Source organism: Urocampus carinirostris, chromosome 12, assembly GCF_059441175.1.
Source record: "Urocampus carinirostris isolate Australia breed hairy pipefish chromosome 12, RoL_Ucar_1.0, whole genome shotgun sequence".
Taxonomy (NCBI): domain Eukaryota; kingdom Metazoa; phylum Chordata; class Actinopteri; order Syngnathiformes; family Syngnathidae; genus Urocampus; species Urocampus carinirostris.
Window position 1 is genome coordinate 5,138,886 of NC_142360.1, and position 19,142 is coordinate 5,158,027.

Consider the following 19,142-nt stretch of genomic DNA (forward strand, 5'->3'; position numbering starts at 1 on the left):
ATATATATATATATATATATATATATATATATATATATATATATATATATATATATATATATAGCTATGCTATTTTATTTATATATTTTACTTTTTCCCTTGCTTTTCTTACTGTAGTATATCGATTTTTAAAATATGCAATAAAAAGTAAAATATTAAATACGCCCAACAAGGATTTCCGGAGCCACGAAGCCACCTGATAACAGACAGCTCATCGGTCCAATCGAATCCCAGTTGGTAAGTAGTGACGTCAAAGTAGGCGGGACATCCGCAGCGGTAAAGCTCTAAGCTAATAACATGGCGAAGACTTACGACTACTTGTTCAAGCTACTTTTAATTGGCGACTCCGGCGTGGGGAAGACGTGCGTGTTATTTAGGTTTTCAGAGGACGCCTTTAACTCCACTTTCATCTCCACCATAGGTGAGTCCGTGTCGAGTGTCTCCGACAAAATGAGCCCGAGGAGCTGCCCATCCCGTCAATGCTAATTTTTGGCTAACTTTTTGGGGAGACCGGAAGTGACTTGCCTGAATAACATTTTCACGTCTTCCTAATCCAAACCCTGACTTTGAAATATCCCAGAACTCAAAATCGCGAAATAGCCCTCAACAAAAATATTATATCAAGTATACTGAACTGAATAATCTTGTAAAGGCGAGGGAAAGCTAAAAACTAGCTAGGTTAGCTGTATCATTTTCCACAGCGACCGGAAGTTGTACGTGAAGCATTAATAAAATAGTCCCACTTATCTGATGAGATTTACAAACTATTTCTTTTGTCCCAGGTATTGACTTCAAGATCAGGACAATAGAATTAGACGGCAAAAAGATCAAACTACAGATATGGTAAGATGTGTCACACTCTCTATCACATGCTAAGAATGCAAGCTCAGCCTTTCAGCATCCGGACTGTCATTTCATATTTTTGTCGCTGGCTTTTTTTGCTGATCATTGATATGCTTTGCCTATGTTTGCTACATTGCTCGTGCAAGTCAGGGTTCATAAAGGTGCGTGAAATCTTTAAAAATGCTTGTGTATTCAAGCTTTAAAAGGGTGAAGTGCTTGTAAATGCTGGAAATTGTTGCCATGTTTCTCAGCAGTCTGACTCAATACACCAAGCATTAAATGAAGAATACTAAAACAAGTCTGCTTGAAACGCCTTCACGTTTCTGTAAGATTTGTCTGAAATCTCAATCCCAGACTTACTCAGAGTAAATTGAATGCTCTTCTTGAACTGTTTAGGGAACATGGACAGTTTTGGTCTCTTTTGACCTAATTTGAAATGATCACTACAAGGGCTGCTAACCTTGAGTAATCCGAGTTGAATAACACGGTAAGGTTTTATCCTTGCCCATTGTTTTTTTTTTTTTTAATCAAATGCCTGGAGGAGAGGAGTGTAGCGTGAGAATCTCAGCTGGATAACAGGCAAGAAAACAGCTTAAATGCCTTACCTTGTCCCTTGTTAAATTTGATCACAAGCTGTGAAACTAAACATTGTATTTTTCACATTTTTCTAAGGGTTCACTAGCGGTGTTCCTAAAGTGGCCATTTGGAGATGACCAGTTTACAGCTTTAAAACCTTTGCAACTGCATATTTTACTTTGGCCATTTTTAAGACATTTTCAAAGAGTTGTAAATGTTTGACTTCTCTTTCCAGAAGTTAATCAATGATTAGGCACACTTGTGCTTAATAATGGTGCGTTGAAATGAATCAAGACTGGTGTTACGCACGTTTATTTTGGGGTCTAACTTGAATACACTGTGTACACCTGCGCATCGTTTTTTCAGAATTTCATTGGCTAACCAATATGTCAATCATCATTTGAATCGGTTACTACTGGCTAAAGATATCCCGAGCTGCTGGCCGTGACAAAAGCCTGCTATTGGCCGAGAGTGGTGTCAATCAAAGTTCAGAGGCTAGCAGCCATTTGGGAATAATTTTACGAGTCTGTTTATTTGTAAACGGAAATTATGTGGCGAAACGGATGGAATGCAATCAGTAACGTCCAATGATGCACAAAATGCATGTAGGTAAAAAAATAAATAATCTGTCAACATTACTGTGTGTTTTGGAGTAAATATTTTACCCAGTTACATTCACTGGACTGTCCTGGATGTAACGACCCCATGTTTGCAAAGAATGATCTCATGAGCTGAATACCATGGGACTGATTGGTGAGCTATCTGGCTTGATAGTTTTTGAATATCATGTTTCAGACTGATGATGATGTTTCTGTGGTGAGTTTATTTTGAAATGGTCATCATCATATATTGAATCCCAGGAATTTAAGCTTTCTAATGATATGTGGCATGACATATTTCATTAACTGCTGACATAGTGAAAACACAGCTTTGCTTCTCAACAGTTAGGTTAACAGGAATGTTAAGGGGTTAATATCTTCTGCTAGCCGCTAAAGATAGCCACTTACACCGGCTCTGACCAACTCCAGCTATTTGTTCTTTTCAACCACTTCAGGTGTATCCTGCACGGCTTGTCTTTAGTTGTTACTCCCAGGGATAAGTTACAACAACTTCTTGTGGTGAATCATTACACACTTTCACTTTAAGTGGATATTTAGCATTGGGAAATTATTGATAACTTTATTGAATGGGAAGTTTGTAAGAGATGAAGATGTTACTCGGTTTAGAGGATCTTCAGCAAATGCATTACGTGAAAGAGCCACAGAATGGTGAAGATGTGGACATCTTTGTGAATTCATTCACATGTTTTGAATGTATGCTCTGTTTTAGACTCTGTATCGTTTGGTTTTCAACACAGGCTACTTTAGTGAAGAAACGATCAAGCAATCCCAAGCTTGCCTTTTAATGCTTCTTCTATACTGTGTTTTTTTTTTGCCATGCAGGGATACAGCAGGCCAGGAGAGATTCAGGACTATCACAACAGCCTACTACAGAGGAGCTATGGTAGGAACATGCGCTTACCCTCCTTTTGGGTTTTGCAACTTCAGGTGTCTTAGTCGAAATGTTTGTTGATCTGCAGGGCATCATGTTAGTATACGACATCACAAACGAAAAATCATTTGACAACATCAAGAACTGGATACGAAACATAGAGGAGGTAAATGTCAAGAACCCCCATTCTGCAATTTCTAATACAACACTTGGCTTTGGAAAGTATGTTGCTCAAATTCTGAGTTTCTGGTGTCCCCAGCACGCCTCTGCGGACGTGGAGAGGATGGTCCTTGGCAATAAATGTGACGTCAACGACAAGCGACAGGTTTCAAAAGAAAGGGGAGAGAAGGTTTGTTTGGCCATTTATTTACTTACTGGTGTTATCAATTAATAGAAGATATAGCTTTTTCATATATGGTTGTCAGTGGGAATAAATATGCTGATATATTTCTTAAAACAGTGAAGTAGTTTTACACTAATCAAATTTGGCACGGATAAACATTGCAAAAATAATGTCCAATAATGTAGTTTGAAAATGATGAGCTCATTTGTATACAGAACTTTTCTTTTTAGATTTATTATAGATTGATGTAATTAATTGAGGCCAATAATTGCTCTACATCAGGGGTTGGCAACCTAACATGTTAAAAGAGCCATATTAAACCAAAAAGCATGTATTTGAGATGCAAATAAATTAAATGTTATACATTTCCGTAGTGCAGTTGTTAGCGTATTCGCCTAACACGCGTTATGTCCCGGGTTCGAGACCGAGTGGAAACATATGTTAGCCTGGAGAGGGATGTGGGCCACCAGGCTGTTCTTGCCCACGGAAACCATATCATTTTCCATTCTCAAACGTTTTTGAAAAAGCACCACGGAGTCACAGGGGAGCGCCAGAGAACCACATACGGCCGCAACAGCTGCTATAAGTGTTCCCCATTTGAGAGCCGGATATAAATTTCCAATCCATCTCTTCTGGATTAACTTAATAATAATTTGCCACATAAAATTGTCATTAGGAGCCTAAAAGAAATGATGAAATTGTCTCTCGGATTTATTATCAACTTGTTTTAATAAGTATCCCCTGCCAGTGTTGGGCACGTTATTTAAACACATTAGTTATAGTTACTCCTTCTTCCAAAAAGTAACTATTACTTTATAGTACCTGGGAAATTAACTATTTCCGTTACTTTAATAAGAAATTGTTGTACGTCAAAGAATTTGAAATTTTCTGTGCAGCATTCATGTCAGTTGAATAGAGAACAAGCGACATACCTTGTCATATTAATAACGCCTCACCGACAACAGATTTATCCCTCTCTATCTATGATGGCTGGCAATACTTTTCTCAGTGAGGTGGGAGCAGCAGTTTTAGAAAAAATAGTATTTAAAGAAGCACGGATTACTGAGAAAGAATCCTACACTAGTTTCCCCCAAGTGAAATTTAAAGTATTGTAAATTATATAGGGCTCTTACTCGTGATATTTCGGTGAGACATTTTCCAATGTGTGATGTCATCACGCACTGCATTGTTTTGTGTTATTGTAGATCAGTGGTCTCCAACACTAAACGCTTAGTTTGCGGCCCCCATCTTGTAAAAACGATCATTTTTAAAAAGTGGGTTTGAGTCGTTCCGGGCGTCTTTTGTCTTTTGGGGCGTATTGTTAATTTTGGGTCAATTTTTATTTTAAGCGTTTTTTTAAACCTTTTTCAGTTCATTATTCTACTTTTGAGTAATCGTTTTATACTACTTTTCAGCACTTTTTCTTGCTATTTAGTTATTTTTTTTAGTTGTGTTTCAGTCGTTTTCTCACTCATGACTATCTTTAGCACTTTTTCAGTTATTTTCCATACTTCCATACATTCTCCAAATTTGTATGGTAAGTTCATTCTTCCATTTATGTTTAGAAAGTTACAAGTTAAAGAACTCTTAATGCAATTGAGTTGAATAAAAATCAGCGGGTTTTTTTTGTCAGAAACTATGTGGTTTCTTCAGTCGTTTATGTCTCCTGTATGATTATAATTTTATTTTCCCGATTGATCAATTTCGCTGTTCATTTTTAAAATGTTTATTTTTTCATCTTATTTTGTGTTAAAAAAAAAATCATATTTGAGGACATTGGAATAGTTTAATTAAAGCTTTTTTGTGTGAAAACCTGATGCAGCCCAGGTTCAACCGGATTGCTCCCCCACACCCACACACACACACACACACACTATAATTGAGTTTGAGACCCCTGTTTGGAGATAGTTGTCGTGTTGGGTTGGATGAAAGCCATGTTGATGTTTGCGTATTGTTGGTGAATAATTGTGCCGAAAGGCTGACCGAGGATTCCCTGCTTGTCTTCCTTACACACAATAAGACTGCACACTCTGACATAGCCTAAACACGAGACAACATGCTGATTTGTACAAGACAAAGTAACACACAGCTTTTGACAGTTAGTAACGGTAACGGCTGAATAAATATTTAGATTACCCCGTTTATAAAAAAATTACGTTCTCAACACTGTTTCCTACATGCAATAGTGCCTAAGGTGAGGTAGACCAAGCCCAATATAATTAATGAAATCCCCATTTTTTTATATTGATTATTTAACCAATTTAAACGGGTCTCTAGATTTGAAATAATTTATTTTAATCATTGTGACACTAATATTTGTTATGTTTATATAGAAACAGTGAATAATTGAATTAATGTATTTATTGTGATTGATCTGTTTTAGTATTTTGATAAAGCAGTACTTTTAGAAAAATCTATGACCTTTCTCCTAGTTTCAAAGCATCAACATACAGCAAGATGGCGCTAACTCTTTTTTTTGTGTGCACAAAAGCTAAGCCGGTGAATTTTCATTAATTTAGTAACGGAATATATGAGTCAGCAAGGAATCCCAAAAGGAACACGATCCCTATATAACTTGATGAACTGGTTTTTCTTTTGCATTTTTTCTAGCTGGCCCTGGAGTATGGCATCAAATTCATGGAGACCAGCGCCAAGGCTAACATCAATGTGGAGAATGTACGTTTACACTTTTATTTCATTGAGTAATCCCCCGGTATAATGCGGGCCATCGTTCATGGTTTTGCTGCTTCACGTACATGTATTTTCATCATGCATTGTATTCTGCATTCTGATTGGCTGAACGGTCTCTAAGAGATAAGGTTTTGACAAAGAATAAGTTTCAGGTACAGTGTTCTGTACTTTTGTTTGTCAAACAGATGCTTGTCCCTGAAAAAAGGTTTGTTGGAGTGAAGTAGACTCCCAGTATAGGAGATTTATATGCTCTTAGGTGGGGTTGCAAAGTGGAATTTACATATAGTGGGGTATAGAAACCTTGGGTATCAGTTCCAAACCCCATACTCCTGATAAAAAAGTCTCATAACAAAAACGGTGTCTGGTAAAAACCACTTTGGTCTAAAATCCATGTATATGACATTTATAAATACCCATGTAAAGGAAAATGGAAATGTGTTTACCTTGACTGTGACGTGACTTTAGCTCATGCAGTAGAGTCAGTGGGTAAATGCAGATGGAAAAGGAGATGGTGGAATAAAACTAGACTTATAAAACGTTCACTCTCAAGGAATTTAATGCCCTTAAAAGAGTTCCTTGCTTTAATTGTCTTTTAATTTGACATTTCCTTTTTCATAATATTCCTGATCAATGTTTTGTCTAAGCTGCACACATGCCCACTGGCCACACCCTTTCAGCGGCACAAGAAATTCTATCCTGCGCTTAAAAATTTAGGGCTCGTCATTGCGAAATTATTTCACATGCATATTCGGCCAGAATTACAGTGCATGCAGGCAAAAACAACACGGTTTCCCTCTGCAGTGTTATGAGTCAGTGTCAGCACACGATTGAGTAAATCAAAGTAAGCGTACATGTGAGCTCAAGATATTGCGAGAGAGAGAGGTGGCGGGTGGGGGGGGGGGATCGGCCCTTGGTGGATAAGTTTGCTTTTTTAAAAAAAACATTATTTAGTTTATCACAAATAACATCAAAGACAACTGTGGTTTACTTTAATTATTGCCTGCACCGGCAGAGTCCATAGCTACGGGACCCTTCTTACATACGTGTCTTAATCAATGTTGCAGTGCAAAGTTCCGTCTCTTTACATAGAAGCGGCTCTTTCGGCTCGACTCACTAAAAAGAGTCAGGTTTTTTCGGCTCTCAAACAGCTCGGTAAATTGTTTTTTTTTTGCTTCATGTAACGTTAGTCACAAAATGACGTAAAAGGTGGGGAAAAAAGGAAAAAAAATAAATTGACAGGAATGAAAAAGGAAACAAAAAAAAAATTAGAAAAAAAAATAATGGCAGAAAAAATAATTAAAAAGCTTGGAAAAAGAGAAAATGAAGTAACAAATAAAATAAAGGAAGAAAATTGATTAGTAAAAAGTTAGAGCCCATCCCAACCATCTCCGGGCAGTGGGCAGGGGACACCCTGAACTATTTGCCAGCCAATCGCAGGGCACACGGGGACAGACAACTCACTCGCTCAGTCACACCTAGGGACAATTTGGAACAGCCAATTCACCTGAAATGCATGTCTTTGGAATGTGAGAGGAAACCGGAGTGCTCGGAGGAAACCCACGCAAGCACGGGGAGAACATACAAACTCCACACAGTAAGGCCGGTAGCTGGATTTGAACCCACGCAGGAGGTTCCCACGACCTCAGAACTGTGCCGCACACGCGCTAACCACTGCGCCGCCATACATATATATATATATATGTATATATATATATATATAACAGGATAACAACACTTTTGGGGGTCTCTTTGACCGTTACCGTAACATTCAATTGATATGCAAATATATTAAGTCAAAGTACGATTTCAATATTATACTTAATCTAAAAGTGTAATTCAATACAGTTATATATTGTGAAACCAACTCAATAAATCCACAAAATGTTCATATTAGGTAACAAAATTGTTCTCAGCTCAGGGATGCTGCTGGAAATGTGTATTTCCCTTCGGGGATGAATAAAGTCTCTCTCTCTCTCACTCTCACTCTCACTCTCACTCTCACACACAAATATAATAGTTGTAAAAACAACTGACATATTTGGGCCGTGCGAGCTTTCCAATTCATTAAAAAACTAAGTCGTGTTGCTGGAAACTCAGCAAAATGTAACATGATTTGATGTTGTTCCAAGCAATGTTCACAGGCTCTGTGGAAGTTTAGAGTGAACATTGGTCTGGAATGTTGATTGGTTACGGCCATACAACTTTGAAAGGGTCGCAATTTGTGTTACTTCTTTGCATTTCTTGATAATCACAAGCCTTGTTTGAATGGTTATCATGTTTTTGTTTCCTTATTTAGCATCACTGCAAGTTTTGATACCATAGTAAATAATTACACCACAGAAAAAGCAGTTTTGCACGGCTGACCATCAAAGACACAGCACACAAGAATCTGAACTTGACAAAGAGAGAAAAAAGCATTGTGGGAGTTAAGCCAAGAGTATATCTATATTTTTTATGATGTCGTGACTCAAACCAATCGCAGACGAGCATTTTATATGACAATGGCCAATAGCAGACAAGCATCTGAAAGACATATGTCACATTGCCAAACCCATGAAAGCTGCAAAGTTGTATAGTGAAAGTGCCTTAGGGCAGGGATGCTGTGGTTCTGGAATTGTGTACTATCTATGAAGTTACAATGGAACGGTGCATTCGCACTGATTGCTCCTTGGCTCTGTGGCTAGGACCTTGACTCAGCCTCTTGGCTGAGAGCAAGTGTCTCGGCCCCTTGGCTTTGAAGCTTATTATGATTTGACTGATAACAGATAATGGTTAATTGATAAAGAATATAGAACAATAAACCTTACAAAAATCCACCCCCCGCACCCCCTTTGTATCCCTGGTGTGTACTGTATTTATATTTATCATGATTAAGAAAATGAAAGGTTTCTTGTTCACGGATTCAGCCTATCGTGTGTTCTTTTTGGAACTTTACCCCTGCAATAAATTAGATCAATGTATTGCTAACTAAATAAAATGTTAATTAGCAATATTACTTGCAGGCCTTCTTATCCCTCGCCCGAGATATCAAAGCAAAGATGGACAAGAAGCTGGTGAGTAACCATGCACGCAAGAGGTAATAACCATGTTATTATCCGTAGCTAAGCATCCTTTGTCCATGTTTCAGGAGGGCAACAACCCGCAAGGCAGCAACCAAGGAGTGAAGATCACAGAACAACCGAAGAAAAGCAGTTTCTTCCGCTGCTCGCTCCTGTGAGCAATTGTCGGCATCCACCGTCGATCGCCTTAATGTTTGCCCTTCTCCCAATGGACTAAACTGGACAGAACCAGGCCGGATCTCTCCTTTATAAGGTCTTAACCCGTCTTCCTTTTCACTGGGCTGGCTTCTCCACCTCCGTACCGACCCGTCGATTCATCTATCGTGGCCTGTTACATACGTGCTGAAGCCAATCTTTTGTACCAGTGCTACCTAACGTATTTTAACGATCATATGGTGTGATAAAAGTCTCCGTTTTTCTTCAACTTGTGCCCTATCGAGCATTGCGCTATGTGCAGGATGTAAATTGGTGGACGTAACTGAGGACACGATGAGGTTGCAAGGGTGGGGTGTGGGTGTGTATATAAGGCTAGGTTCCCACTGCAGAGCTGAATGCTCAATTTCAATTTGGGAGTACATTCACATTTATTTGCACAGGCCATAATTACTAAATCCCCTGATCTGAAACCAACACGCGGGCAAGAAAAAAACTCAAAACCTCATTGCACTGGGTACCACTACACAAAATGTAGTGAACATCAATTAAAAGACTACGGTAATATGTAATATTGTTCATGACAGCAACTTCCCATCTTAGTCGGACTGTCGATGCAGATGATGATGCTGGTCCGCTGATTTAGCCCAATACGTCCTCCTTCCTCATTTCACCACCAACCAGGCAGCCGAAAAGAACAGTATGAGGTCGACGTCAAGCATTAGCTATAAAATAGTGTGTCTTAGGTCTTGGCTCATGGAGTCACAAGTAGATCAGCATTTTTCGAGCGGCGGCTCCGTGCAGGAACATAACGGGAAATTAAATTCGAGAGCTTAAAGGGGGCAATTCCATGCAAACATTTGTATATTGGTAATAAAACCTTGAAGTCACATTTGAAGTGCACAGAGAGCTATTGCAAGTTCGATAATATTGGAGAGATATGGTCAAACCTTCATGTCTTTGTCAAAAGTCTCGCTGCCGCATTTTGAACCAGCTACAAACTTTTGTTGCTAGACATCAGGAGACAAGAACGCAAAAGATTTAAGTAATCAAGCCGAAAAGTAATAAATGCATTAATTATGATCTCAGCATTTGATTTCGACAGCTTCGGGCAAATCTTGGCAATATTATGAGGGTGCAAGATAGCGATTATTGGAATATTTTTTTTTTACATGTAACTGAAACGACCAATGAGGATCAAATATAAAGCCTAGATTTTTGACCAAGCCACTTTGGGTGATATAACATTTTCAAAGTTCAGAACAGAGTTTGAGAACAAATCACAACAATGAGCTGGACCAACAATCAACATCTGTTTTTCTAGGTTGAGGTGCAAACAATTATGTGACAACCATCTTTGTATCTCCGCAAGCCAGGGCTCCGAATTTCTACAATTTAACGGAGCGGGTGTCTCCAGTGTCAACTAATATTATAATTTTGTATAATTTCACCACACGTAAGCATATAAATACTAAAAAGAAGTGTGCCAAAAAATGCCCTGTAATACACCAAAGGTGACATCAAAAAGTTTGAGAGATTCTTCACATGTCTAACTAAATTGGACTTGTATGCGACTTCCTGTGACTTCTACGCATCTCCTTTGTGAACGCCACAATGTCCGGCATGCGCCAAAGAGTGCACGTGACATCACACGTAATGTGTCCATTTTTTGCGGAAGTACTCGTGGATGCTAACAATCTATCTGAAAGTTTTTGTGCTACTGGAGGCTGAACAGAGCTGCCTTTCCAGATATGAATTCATACCAAAACCTCACTTTACCTCCATTGAATGCTTTCTGTGTTTTTTTTCCGCCATGGAATTTTGATATCAACGCAAAAGGACACGGAAACCGGGCAGCTGCCGCCAGAGAATTGAAGATATACTAATCAATGGTTTGCAAGTGGAGGAAACCTTATGTTTTTATCTGTGTGTGTTGCTTTATAAGCAATATTGGAGTAAACCACAACCAAACTCAATTTTGCTCTGGATGTGTTTTTAAAAACGCACACTTGTATGCTATTTGGTTGTAAGGCGGCTGCAGCAGAGGGCACCCGCGCCCTATCGTGTATGTGTTATATACAGAAATTGAAGCAGCTACGGAGACTGTGTTTTTTTTAACACTGTGCACCCTATGGTCGTGGAAATATGGTACAGATTTTACTGACTTTTAAAGCCCCGCCTCCCAAAAAACATAATTATTTTTTACTGTTTTTTTCTCAGTTTTCCTATTTTTTTCAAGCCAACTATGTTTTCTGCATTCAAAATTGGCCATTTGAATGTATTATATTTGCATAACAATCTCCTACCCGGTATGGTGGTCCTCATATATAAGGAGGATTTGTCCTTATTAATTCTGTGGCTTATATCTATGTCCTATCTGCCTTTTGTCCTCAAACTGAGATTTTTCTTTTTTTGATGTTCAATGTGATGTCGTTGAAGGCCAGTCGGGCTTAACGATGCTTATATTCATGGCACAAAAACGACCACCGCTTCAGTGTATGCACTTCCTCCAACTCCCCAAGAGGAAACGTTTCACAGCAGCACAAAAGAGATCGCAGCGACATTTAATTTTTATGTTTTTTTTCTTCCTCCAGTTGCCGTTTTCCAAAAGGGGGGGTCGCTTTCACGACCGTTTTGAGGGCCTTACATACAGGGATGTGCTGCAGCAGTATTTATGGAGCGAGAAAATTACAAAAGTGCCCTTTTATGTCCTTATCATGCACTTTTCCCCTCCTCCTCACGTGTTCTTTGTAAAAAAAAAAAATGCTTATCGCTTTCGGATCTTATTTCCCTTCACGTTTGTTGACTGTTGTTTGTCGCAAGTCTTATCTGAAAGCGAACCTGTTCATGCACAAAACAAAACAAAAAACACCCGAGCACTGAAATGCGTTTTACGAATATGAAGACGGCGGCGGAAGCAGGGAGGTGAATCCTAGCACAGCCGTCTGAACTATGCATTCCGGGCGCCATCGGACTTTGAGAGCTTTATTTGAGAAAGTATATTAGCTGTTTTATTGTCTCGCGATCACTCCAAAATTCACTTGACATAAAATAGATTACTACCTGTGGATTTCAATCTTAAATTTGCCTAAAATTAGGAAAAAATTAAATTTTGGCAAACCAAATTGACATTTCATTGTGTGAGGAAAATTTGTAAATAAGATCTGCAATGATTGTACTGTAGTTTCTTAAAATCGGATCGGTCTACACAGCTTCTGTAGATACATGTGTACTTTGGATGATTTATTAAAAATTGGGATTGAAAGTATTAGTTTTGTGTCAGGCCTCTTTTATTGTTTTCAATTTTTTTTGTCATTGTGTCACACGTCTCCACCCAAAGTGTGGTACAATAATGTAATTATAGGTGTGTCCTTGTAGGGTAAAAATGACAAGACTCTTGTGACTAATAAACTCATTTGAATATGCATCACTTGATTTACAAAGCTGTGTCAGAAAATAATATTTTGAGTTATCCTTTGCAATGCAGTTTGAAGAATTTCATACATTTGTCTATAAGGGATTTTGTACGATCAAATACAAATTACATTTATCGAGTGCAGTGAAGATTTTCACTGAGTGAGCTTCAGGTCACGCCGTTCTGAATGCGAATATTTTGTTTAGTTCTGTTGATAACGACTCTGACGCAGAAAGCCAGACGCACAAGGACAGACATCGAGGCGTGGGGGCGTTTCCCGGCAAGCCCTTGGGAGGAGCTGGCACACGAGCTAGCGGGAGAAACGTGGGCCGAGGGAACTTCAGAAGATCGAGGGAGATTGAGAGAAAAGGCTCGAGCTAAGATTCAGCTAATTCGATGGAGTTCACTCAGTTAAATACTTTAAGAAAATAAATCTGCCCCTGTGTGAAAATGTCTGCTATTCTTGTCCATCTTTTCCCAAAAAGAAATGAGCATGCATTGTTAAGTGAATGAAGGTTATGTTTGGTTAATGGAGTCAGATAACTAACTCTAACAATTTGGTAAACTATACATTTGAATATTTAATTCCTAACAAGTTAAATGTCATAATTATGAATCACCGCAAATCGACTGAAATGTTTGCAAAACTTAAAGAGAACTATTTTCATTTAGCTAATTATGCTTTACGGCTTAGTAGTATACATTCTCATGATACAATAGTCTATTATTTTGAGGTGTGGTATCTTGAGTTTTAGTGAGTGTGGATGTTAAGGGAGGACTGTATGAGAGTGTGATTGTGCCGACTGTGTTGTATGGTGCAGAGACTAGGTTCCTGAACGCAGGTTTGAAAAGGAAATTAAATGTTTTTGAGATGAATTGTTTCAGGAGTATGTTAGGAGTGACAAGATTGGATAGATTGAGAAATGAAATTGTGAGAGCCAGAACTGGAGTAGTAGTGGAACTGAGCAAGTGTGTGGATAAGAGAGTACTCTGTTGGTTTGGACACATGGAGTGTATGGATGACGAGCGAATGTTGAAGATCTACAGAGCAGAAGTAAATGGAAGGCGACCAAGAGGAAGGCCGTGATTGACGTGGATGGTGTAATGAGTGCACTGCAGGAAAGAGGTCTAAATCTAGTGGAAGCTAGAGCTCTTGTTAGTGATACGAATGAGTGGAGAGGTGTTGTGAAAGGATACTGGAATGTTTGGACGCGTTCTATGATGTGGCGTGGGTAAACCAGTGAAAGCTGTCGGGCGCTGCTGTTGAACAGAGGAGTGTGTTGTGTCACCCTTACCCGAGTGACATGGCCGCTTACTCGTGTCCTGTTTCATCTGGAGGGACGAAAGCATGACCAACTTGGGTGCCTAGGTACTTAACTTGTTTGGGCATTTGGGTTGGCCATGGTCCACAAAAGTTTGTGTGTGTTTTTCGTTACTTTTTGCCTTTTTTCTTTTCTTTGTTTTTGTGTGCGCGTTTGTCTTTGTTGTCGGTCAAGGGATATGACCAGTGTAGATAGATAGATAGATAGATATAGATAGTATCTGAGTTTTCAGCAATATTCAAATAATAAGACTTTCAATATTCCAGTTGATTTGTAAGGAAACCATACACTTGGTCATTTTAATTGCATGACAGAAAATGAAGAACTTTATCTGAGTATTCTCATTTTCCGAACCAGTCCTGTTAAAGAAACATGAATATCAGATAAAACTATCTAAATAAATATAGAGATATTTAGTCCATGATTTAAGATATAGAACTGATAAATGTATTATGTAATAATACAATTGGATAAAACTTGTTTCCAATAGCCACTTTAAAATGAAGCTACTGCTTGAAAAATGTTATATTGTATTGGTAATTTACATAACATGTCTTATTTAAATATCCCTCAATTTACCTTGCTGTACACTATTCCAGTTTTACAACCACATAGGTTCATCAGCGACCTTTGCACACGCTGAATTATTTGGTCATCATTTTTTGAAAAATAATTTGTATTAAAATTTCTGTAAAATATTAGACATTATCACTGCTTTTATATGTATATATTATTTGTATATATTACACCACCTGATGACATCTTCTCCTGGTTGAAAGCTACAGTCACTTTTTTGGGGGGTGACTGTTAAGAGTAGCACAATTTTGTGTGTGTTACAATTTGGATTATATATATTATTTTCATCTATCATCTTATATTTGAGTTTTCCTTCCTATTTTCTTAAATTCCCAAGATTTTGTTTTTGAAGTAGTTTTCGTAAATCAAGTACTAATGGTATCAGCACTAAGTGGAGATGCGGGTCCAAAAATCGTTAACACAAAATAAGATTTTCTAAAATAATTTATTTACAGAAAAGTTCTTGGAAAGTATACAGAGACACCATAACAAAGTACAGTAATCCCTCGGTTGTCGCGGTTAATGGGGACCAAAACCACCCGCGAAAAGTGAAAATCCGCGAAGTAGCGCTGCCCCTTCAAAAATGCTTGAAAAAAAAATAAATTAAAAAAAAAATATATATATATATATTTTATTTTTTTTAATTATTCTATTTTATTATTATTTTTTTAGACCCAGTTAATGGGGACCAAAACCACCCGCGAAAAGTGAAAATCCACGAAGTAGCGATGCCCCTTCAAAAATGCTTAAAAAAAGAAAATATTATTTTATTTTATTATTATTATTTTTTAGACCCGCGAAGCTCTGAACCCGCGAACGTGGAACTGCGAAGTAGCGAGGTCCCACTGTACTGGGATCTATAGACTTCAAGGACATCCAACCCCACCTCACACAGGTTTCACTACCCATCTTTGCTTCATAAGTTTGAAAAACTAGATCTAAACTCACAAAACATGAAAGGCAGATAACTCAGGATATGTTCCAACAATAATCAGCCCTCACTGAACCCAACATGAAAGGCAACACAGGATATGTTGGAACACCAACATGTTCTAACTGGACACAAAATGAAAGAACTCAGAAAAACTCAGAATTAAAGTGTTAAAGTATATGTATATAAGTACTGAGACAACATTGGTACCCATTGCCTCCCTGCTTGGCACTGGGGATTAGGGGTTGCAATTGGGGGGTTTGTTCACCTAATAACTCCCAACGACAGGTGTTGCGATGCATCGGTTGGGTTGAGCAAGGGGCCAGGGAACCCCCTCCTCTTCATCAATCTCCCGGAAAGAGTCAAGAATGCAATAATTTGAGTTCTTTACTCTCGCCATTTCCCACTACAGGGATATGGCGAGAGTAAAAAGTGTTGTTCTGCATTCGTGGTTAATGGGGACCGTTGGATGCGGAGATTATAATTCAAGCGTTCATTACTTCCCGTCTCGATAACTGTAATACACTACTCTCCGGTCTCCCGAAGACCAAAATCAAGAGCCTTCAGCTGGTACAAAATGCTGCAGCGAGGCTTTTAACTAATGACAAGAAAGTTTGATCACATTACCCCGATTTTAGCTAACCTGCATTGGCTCCCTATTAGCTTAAGATCTGATTTTAAGGTTCTCTTGGTATGATACAAAATCATGCATGGACTTGCTCCCTCAAATCTTTCAGATTTAATTTCCCCCTATGTTCTGGTCCGGAGCCTTCGCTCTGAAAACGCTGGTCTACTAGTGATCCCAAGAGCCAAGAAGAGATCCGCAGGTTCGAGAGCGTTCTTCTCCATTCGGGCCCCGGTGCTGTGGAATGCTCTTCCCCCTGAGATCCGATCTGCAACCTCAGTGGATATGTTTAAATCTAAGCTTAAAACATACTTCTACTCTATAGCATATGAATAACCTATATTTTATGTTGATAATATGTGTATTGTTTGCCCTCATGTAGGTTTTAGATGAGGGGATGGTGTCATAATAGTCTGTAATAATAGTTAGCAATAGTCTTTGGTCCGTGCAGCCCTTTGAGACTCTTTGTGATTAAGGGCTATACAAATAAACATGACTTGACATGACGTAAGTATGTTGATAAATAAAATAATTGATTAAAAAAAGTTTTTAAATCCAGAAAATGCCAATACAAACAACATTATTTTAATGTCCACAACCCTATGTTTTAAGTACACTGTATATATTCTTAAGGAGGAGAAGGCCACAAAGGGACATTGGAGACAAGAGTGGAAACAGAACATTTTCTTATTTATAATAGAATAGATTTGAATTATCTTTAATGGCATTGATTACCGAATTGTGCACAATCCACAAAGCACCCGCTGGTGATCTCATTTTCGTTGCGGTTTCTGACTTTCCTCAGAGTCCGATTTAATTGATGAATTTATTTTCAAGGTAATGAGCCGCTAAAAGCTAGCAATTCAAAATCCTCAAAGATGTAAACTAGCGATAACCGAAGCACTAAGTATCGAGGGGTTCCTGTACACTAATAAATGCACCACTTTTTTTTTTTTTTTTTTTTTACAAAACTTTTTGATCAGCGGCCTGCAGTTTGATACATACTGTACTGTATTTTCTACATGTATGTACAGTATTTTGGGGAACAATATACTTTTTATGTCCGAGTTCTTGGTGTGTTAACAATTTAACGGCGGTTCGAGTTCAAGAAATTCCTTCGTCTTCTGATCACAAGGAAATTGAGGCGGACAGGATCCTCTTAGCTTTGAAAACCAGTTGAATGTTTGCGGTCTTCGCACACCTCAGATTGGTTATCAACATATTTCTGTTTTTAGACACACTGACTGAAGTGGAAGGGTTGTGAGATTCAAAAATATAACGCAGTCCCAAAAATAACACGCCGATCAACAAAAGCAAGCAGAACAGGGGAATTTCGTAACAGGTTGTCAACATTCAAACCTTTCCGACTGGTTTTTGCGTCGGAAAAAGAAAGACAATATACGTATTCAGTTACCTGTCACGTGTGGGAAACGACACGCAGTTATATTGCGCGCCTCTGAAAATACCAATTACATGAATCAGATAGATTTGTTAATTCCAAAATTGAGTAATTCTGTTTTGATGTTATAATCCAGAGGTTGGCAACTATTTGAAGTTGGGGGGCAGAGTTAAAAGATCTCCTGGAGACCTTTTTTCCATATCATTCATTAAAGCAAAATAACATATTAGGTTCCTGTTTAAAGCACAACATTTCAATATTTAATTTTAAAGTATTACTGTAGTTGTTTTTTTAGTATTTTTATAGTATTCTTTATATTATTGTGAATTTCCTTACGAGGATGAATAAAGTATCTATCTATCTATCTATCTATCTATCTATCTATCTATCTATCTATCTATCTATCTATCTATCTATCTATCTATCTATCTATCTATCTATCTATCTATCTATCTATCTATCTATGTATCTATCTATCTATCTATCTATCTATCTATCTATCTATCTATCTATCTATCTATCTATCTATCTATCCATCTATCTTATCACTGTGGTTAGGTATTTCTGTAGTGTTTCAATAGATGTTTTTTTATAGTATTTTGCAGGGCTTCTGTAGTATTTCCATATTATAATTTTCCAGTACATCTATAGTATTTTTGTAGTATTACTGTAGTTGTATTTTGTAGTATTTCTGTTGTAATAATTCTGTAGTAGTATTTTTGTGGTGGTATTCGTCTTGCATTCCCATATAATTTTTATAGTATATCTATTATTTTTGTCGTAATATGCCTGTATTAGTATGTTTGTAGTACTTCTGTTGTTTTATTTCCATAGTAATGTTTTTATTTTTATTGTAGTGGTATTTCTGTAGTATTTCTCTTGTAATATATCTGTAGTCGTATTTTTGTGTTATAGTATTACTGTAGTGGTATTTCTTTGGATTTCTGCAGTGGTATTTTTTTAGTATTTTGTCATATTTCTCAAGTAATATTTTTGTATAATAGCATTACTGTAGTGGTGTTTTGCAGTATTGTATTCCCATAGTAGAATTTCTGTCATGAATCTGGAGTATTTTTGAAAATGTATTTCTGTCATAATAATTCTGTTGTAATACTTCTATAGTACTATCCTTGTATTTTCGTATTACTGTAATGGTATTTCTTAGGATTTCTGTACTATCTTTATAGTATTTTGTCACATTTCTGAAATAGTATTTTTGTATTATAGCATTACTGTAGTGGTATTTTAGCAGTATTGTATTCCCATAGTAGAATTTCTGTCGTGAATTTGTATTATTTTTGAAAATGTATTTCTGTCATAATAATTCTGTAGTAGTAAGTCTGTAGTATACCACGTGATGTGGTAGTGTAATGTATTACTCTAGTGGTTTTTGTATTTCTGTCATCATATTTCTGTTGTAATACTTCTATAGTACTATCCTTGTATTTTTGTGTTACTGTAATGGTATTTCTTAAGATTTCTGCACTATTTTTATAGTATTTTGTCACATTTCTGAAACAGTATTTTTGTATTATAGCATTACTTTAGTGGTATTTTAGCAGAACTGTATTCCCATGGTAGAATTTATGTAGTGTATCCGTAGTATTTTTGTAATAGTATTTCTGTCATAATAGTTCTGTTGTAGTAAGTCTGTAGAATCTCTATCGTGATACTACGAGATGTAGTAGTGTTTTTTATTAATGTATTACTCTAGCAGT

At 37.5% G+C, this 19,142-nt stretch overlaps 1 protein-coding gene across 1 annotated transcript; it reads left to right on the top strand.

Moving 5' to 3' along the window:
- Positions 1–250: 250 nt before the first annotated feature.
- On the top strand, positions 251–12,424 carry LOC148354723 (ras-related protein Rab-8A). The gene is made up of 8 exons (XM_088350507.1): positions 251–421; positions 783–843; positions 2,862–2,922; positions 2,999–3,076; positions 3,170–3,259; positions 5,864–5,929; positions 8,947–8,997; positions 9,072–12,424. Exons 1-8 carry the CDS (start codon positions 298–300, stop codon positions 9,159–9,161), a joined length of 621 nt encoding a protein of 206 aa, XP_088206633.1. The 5' UTR covers positions 251–297; the 3' UTR covers positions 9,162–12,424.
- The last annotated feature ends 6,718 nt before the right edge of the window (positions 12,425–19,142 follow it).